At 39.1% G+C, this 6,555-nt stretch overlaps 1 protein-coding gene across 1 annotated transcript in view; it reads right to left on the bottom strand.

Annotated features, from left to right (window-relative positions):
• Nucleotides 1-6: 6 nt before the first annotated feature.
• Nucleotides 7-6,555, bottom strand: part of IFNGR1 (interferon gamma receptor 1) — a 21,232-nt gene continuing 14,683 nt past the window's right edge. Inside the window, exons 6-7 of the mRNA XM_014523020.2 lie at nucleotides 5,920-6,029; nucleotides 7-1,197 (exon numbers count right to left, since the gene is read on the bottom strand). Coding sequence (XP_014378506.2) covers nucleotides 727-1,197; nucleotides 5,920-6,029 — 581 coding nt within the window. The 3' untranslated portion in view covers nucleotides 7-726. The remainder of the gene's footprint in view (nucleotides 1,198-5,919; nucleotides 6,030-6,555) is intronic.

Genomic DNA, 6,555 nt, shown 5'->3' with positions numbered 1-6,555 from the left:
GGGGGTCAGGCTAGATGATCTGTTCAGGTCCCTCCTGACCCTAGCTACTATGAAACTATGAAGTGGTATGCATTGTTTCGATTAATGCCAGCTTATAGAGATTGTTGTTGTTCCAGAGAGGATACCATCAATTCTGGTCTAGGTCATCTAGTCACATTCCAAAATCAATATATAGTACATAAATGATTCTTAAATGTAAAAAGATTTAGCAAAGATAGAACGTGCTGGAAAGTTCTTTGATATGACAATTGTTCTATAAAAGAGGAAAGCTGATCTCCAAAATAGTAATGACAAAGGGACTAAAAGATTCCCATTGTTGCTAAATGTTTTTGAGAAGGAAGATGTGTATAAAGGGCCAGGACGGCAAAAAATGACTTGCCTTTTATCCACAAAGCCTTTATGCGTATGAAAATTCCTTACTTGTACACTACCATTAACAAAGCACTGATTTCTATAGCAGACAATAAAACTGTGTTATATACATACTTCTGAAAATTGACAGGTTACTAGACCTAATTGTTATGCTGTCAGCTACATTAGCATCAATCTCTATTATGATTCCCACTTAATTTTCAGGATTCTGATTTCCATATACTGGAAAGCCCACATGCAGTGAAGTTTGCAAAACTTCTAGATGTCAATACAAGGATTATAAGTGACACTGTGTAGTCCTCAGTAATGCTGTTCTTCCCAACTCGTGGCTAAATGTTACAGTCAACCTTGCAGTTAGTGTCTATATTCAATCATAGATTCCTGCTCCCCAACATCTACGAGCACATCTAAGGGCACATGAGGTTTGTCATAGCCAGAAAACGTGATTTGGTTCATTGAGTTTTGAACTTCAGTGGTGGGAGGCTTGGAGTTTGAAGAGAGCTCCTCATGCAGTTCCATTTGGCTACTATTAGAAGTAAAATAATTATCTTTTACATCAGAACTCTGTTCAGTATTCGGAGATAACTGCGAAGTGCTTTCTTGAATGCTCCCCTCTTCTGTTGTGCTTGATGTTTCCTGGGAATTGACAGAGCATGCTTCTTCACAGCTATCCTTGGGGCTAGAAGTCCCAGTTTCTTGTTCTATCGCAGTTACCTTATCACATACTGGCGTCTTGGCTGATGATGAGGTTATGACAGAGATATACTTTGTATCTTGTTTAATTTCTAAGGTGTGGCGCGAGTTCAGGTTTCTTACTACAGCAACCTAAAAAAGTAAAGACAAACGTTTTTATTTGTATATAAATTAGCAGTTTACTACTTTCAGTCTCTAACAGTCAAAAAGAGTCAGGAGCAAATACAAAAAATATAAAGCGATAATATAATTTTAAAATTCCAGGACACCAGAATTCAAGTTAGAGTTTGCAAACAGAGTCCAGTAGAGGTTATGTCACTTATGGCCATGACACTGACTGGCCTATAAGCCTTTTACGTAAGATAACAAAAAAGTATCAAATCCAGAACTACATATCAAGAACCTCAAAAAAGTTTTCTTCCCTCATTACAAGTTGTTATTAGGGCTTTCCAGGGGGGAGAGGAGAAGTAGTGTAACTTGCCGAAAAAGATACAAGGTGCCGTGGGATCAATTTATGTGCTTGGATTTATAATTATTGAAGATATAAAAGTAACAATTTTAAGCTACCAAGAGCTCAGCCTTTCAAGCATCCATCTCTCCAGATACTTTAAACTTCATGTAACAGTGAGCAAAAGATGATTTAGGGTCCCTTTTCTGCACAGGTATATAAACAAAAGGTAACCTGAAAGTTAACGGACAAGTAGCTACTGCTTAGAAGTTACAGAGAAGAGAAAAAGAGGTGTTAGAGGTTAGGATACAAAATACTGGACTTCTAATATTAAACCTATTTGACCCTGCCATTTCGTGCAGATAAAATCCAACTCAAACGTATCCTTAAAATTTGTTGCGAGGGGAAAGAATTCACATTGTAAATATAATATGAAACCACAAGAATTGAAATTTAAATGAAATTGTGTAAAGCTATTAACAAAAAGGAGATAAAATTCTATTGTTGCTAAAACATTTGCACCTATAACAGTTTTTACTACTCAATACCAGTTCAAAGGTAAATGAAGAAAAGATACATTTACAGGTTTTCCCTTATTGGGATTCTAAAGGCGCATGTAGATGAAATGGAGGCCCTAAATTGAAGAGGTAGGTTTTAAAAAACACCGCTTTGATTTAGGGGTCATTTAACCTTACAATAACTATATTTTTCCTGTGTTGTGCACGCATGCAGACATACACATATTCCACTGTCACACACCCCACTGACTTACCTGCCTCTCCAGCAGGGAGGGGAGGGTGAGCTGCTGGGGGGAATAAAATAAATAAAGGCTCGCTGCTTTTCTTGGGCAGAGCTTGCCTTCCTGGGCTGCTGCCAGGCTGCCTGCAGGGTTTCTTTCAGAGCTGTGGTGCTGCACGGAGCCCGGTGCTTCACTCTGCAGCTGGAGGGGCAGCAAACTAAAACTCTTCAAAAGAGTTTTAGTTTGCTGTGCCCCAAGTAATTTAAGGCACATTACACTGCTGAATTTCCTACAGCAGCTGGAAGTAATGCGCAATACGCTGCTGAGGCTTACAAATACCGAACCATTAAAGCGGTGCAAAAGCATTTGGCCTGCTTTAAAAAGTGTTGTGCGCACACGTCTCTAGTTTTGTCTACACACGGCCTAAGTCTCCAAGTTAGGAAGGTATCTTTAGCCTTTGTGCTGCTCTTTGCTCTGAACAAAGCTAGAATTGAAACAGACACACACCTATTCGTCTTTTTACAAAACAAGGAAGTTAAAGAGGAAAAAAAAATTCCCACAGTAGACATTTCCTGGCACCAGCGAGGAGATTTCTCGTAGCTAAGTGCTAAAGGTTCCTTGTAATTTAACAACAACCATATTTTATGTCTTTTACAGCCATACAACACCCTCTCAGCCTTTCTACCAAGCCTTCTAGCAACTGAACTTTTCTTACAACTCAGACTAATAGTTTGAGAATTAAAATACTACCTTACAATAACTATATTTTTCCCCATGTTGTGCATGCGTGCAGACATGCACATATTCCACCGTCACACACCCTTGAATTGGAAACTTGGTTAGCTATATTTGTTGAGTGTGTACACAGCTCCATGTTATTCATACATCCAACTGAGGATGTAAAGAAGAGGCAGTTGGGATATGCGTCTCATCTCCTTTATTACCAGTATCTTGAGGGTCTTTAAAGTAGAAGGAACTGAGGAAAGATTGTGAAATATATGGAGAGCACATCCTAATACTACCATTTCACTAAGTAACTTCCTTGGAGTGTGTATGCACATGTTTTCGGGGCAATTTTTCAGCAGAGTAATGGCTTCTAAACAGACTGAAAATACTTTGTCAATCCTTGTGTTATCCTTGGATATTTCCTCAACTGCTTAAAACTGTGTAAATGTACTGAGAGAAAACCATATCATTGTCCTATACGTGTTGACAACAGAAACATTCCTCAAGGAGGCTAAAGATAACTCTTTTAGAATAATTTATGGTGCTGAGTATTGTTGCTTGACTGATCAAACACGCACTGAAATCCAATTAGGAGTTTCTCCAAGCCAAAATAAACTGTTGCATGCATACATACAAAGAATGAAAGGGCACTTGTAGAAACTTCTGAACTATGCAGGTCTCTTGACCCTTGACAGAATTTGGCGCCTCACCCTTGTAAGTATGCAGTTTATGAAAAAATACCAGCTGATAGATAATCTGATTTAAGGAGGCAGAAACCTTTGAACGAACTGGATGTGGTTTCAGTAAGACCTTGTCCTTACAGAAGACAGCAGATAGAGTGAGACTTGACATCACACAGCTCCCCCCAAGCTCCTTGACAAAGATTCTACCATACCGCTCAGCTGCTAAATGGAACAGGAAACAAAGGAATTTTATTTTTGGTGGGCAGCTGGGGAGAACACAGAAGGGAGCAGGATACCAGAAATGGTTAAATTAAGGTCCCGTGGATGGAAAGACTTCATTACAGGAGGATAAATCCTGAACAGAAATTAAGCATCTTGCTACAATAGTGTGAGGGAAAAATTAAAATTTAGGATTGTGTTCATGATGGGTGTGTAATTTCATTGATCTGACTGACACATTATTCCAATAGGAATGCCAGCATGTCAGACTTGTGAGCTGGAAGAAAATAACTGAGAGCAATGATATTATATACATAATCTTTTCCACTTAGATAGCTAAAAATTTCAAACAGTCTGTCTATGAATGAGAATTTACTGAACTTTTAACCAACAACTTCCTTAAAGACAGCTTAATTTAGAATTGAGGGCTGGCACCATGAGCGGGTACAAGACCTAAACATGACTGAAAAGTTGTGCCTGGGGCCAATGGTAAGACTATGGGATGTTGAAATTGACAAGATATGAAAATGTAGGTACTAAAACTATCTTGACTCTTGTCTACACCAGGGCTATCAACTTCTGCTTCATTACCTCCAGATAAGATTCTTCAGTCTTGTAGATGAAAGCTATGTACAAGTTCCAACACCTAGGGACCAGAAATACATCTCAAATAAAATCTAAGCTATCTGAAGCAATAACAGTTTCCTTCATATCAAGGATACCTTGCTTCTTGCAAATCACCTGAAAGCTAAAAGACTGAAGAGATTCATGTGTGGGTCATAGGATCCTAGGAAAGTAGGGTTTTAAAGGGACCTCATGGGCTCATATAATCCAGGCCTGAATAAACCATTCCAGCCAAGTGTCTGCCTAACCTATATAGAAAATATTAGAGGGATGGAGATTCCACAAGATCTCTAGGTAGCCTGTTCCAATGCTTGACTACCTCACAGTCCGAAAGTTCCTCCTAATCTCCACCCTAATTTTCCTGGCAGCAGTTTGAGGACATTGTTCCTAGATGATTCTGTGGCCACAGGGGACAGGATTATCACCCTTGTCTCTGTAAATGTCCTTCAGGTATTTGACGATTTATCAAATCCCCCTCATTCTCTTCTCCAGACTAAGTCTTTCTCCTGGGCAAGCAAATGTCTGTACAGTTTCCCTTGTGGGAGAAGCTGAAGCATAGTCCTCCAGCATCTCAGGATGTTTGGTGCCCCCCACCACCCAAGAGACAGTGTGTTGCTTGGACTGGACTCTACTGCTCCAGTCAAGCAGGGAGCAGAACACATCCACTTCACAATCCCTTCACATTGTGCTGCAGAAGAGGCAGGCTGACACTAAACAGTCTGGGTCAGCAAATCAGGGCTGCCCTATGCCTTACTCTACCTGGCTTCAGACTGACTGAGGGCACTTGCAGAGAACACAGATATATGCACAAGAGCCCCTTGGCTGTTCAGTGTCAGCACTGTAAGCTCTCTGCTCTTCCAGGGCTCAGCATTTGAATATCCGTACAGGAGTCTAAGTTCTTCTACCAGGAAACAGACCTGGGAGAATTCCCCCAGATCATCTGAACATGTGTACACAGCCTGAGTCTCCCATTAGGATCTATGTACGACCAGTGCATTAACATTGGAACACATCTGTGAACAAGCACCTGGACTGCTAAATTCTTGAAAACAATCGACTGGGAGTCAACTCAGTTAAAAAGGTGAAGCCTACTGTTGAAAGAAATAGAGTAAATTCTTACAAATGCTTATAAATCCTAAGTATATATATAAGATCACGGAAGATGAGACAATAGACAAGACTCAGAAGTTTAAAGGATCCATACAGTTATAAGAAAGAAGAGTTACTTAACATAGCCTATATAGAAATTAAGCATACTTGAGTTAACATTTTAGTTCTATTGTATGCTGCTCTGTTTATTCCTCTCCTAAATGCTGCTTCTTAGGAGTTTCAAATAATATACTGATTATAAGACTGAGTTTGTTGGATTTTAATAAATGAAATACTATTATTATTGAACAGTAATGAGAACTTACCAGAGACTTGGGAAGTTTAATATTTTTCTTCTTTAGCTGGTTGTAAACATGGTATGATGCCAAAATTAGTCCAAAAGCAAGGACAGTGGCAGCCCCAATTACAATATTTGCTAATTTTGAAAGTAAGAACAAAGTTTGTTGTTAATCAACACATTTCTGTAACATCTAGATAATATTAAAATAGAAATGACTCTCAACCTTTATAGCAAATAAATCTACATACAAGCTCTTCCTGCTTTAGTTTAGTTTCATGGTAACTTGTCCATGTGCCCTTCTTCCTGCTGCAAATACAACTAAAATACTTCCGTTTCACTGGAGGGACCCAGAGAACAAATAATCATAATTCCTAACAACCTATTTCCTCTGTACTCTCTTTTATAATCTAAAAATCCTAAAGCACCTGTTCTTGTTTCTCTCCTTGAGACACTGATTTGTTTACATCTTCATATAAGTGTGATATTAAAACTGGACACAGCATGCCAGCTGAGGCTTCACCAACATAAAGCAGAGAGCAAGAATTACACCGCACATCTATGTAATATTACATATATTAACAAATATTAACAAAAATCCTTACCTTTCATAATTCGAGGCATCATGCCTACAACACCACTCTAACAGCAGCAACTCCCCCCC

Source organism: Alligator sinensis, unplaced genomic scaffold (assembly GCF_000455745.1).
Source record: "Alligator sinensis unplaced genomic scaffold, ASM45574v1 scaffold417_1, whole genome shotgun sequence".
Lineage (NCBI taxonomy): Eukaryota > Metazoa > Chordata > Crocodylia > Alligatoridae > Alligator > Alligator sinensis.
The sequence above is the reverse complement of the archived record's forward strand: the minus strand, read 5'-3'. Positions and strand labels throughout refer to the sequence as shown.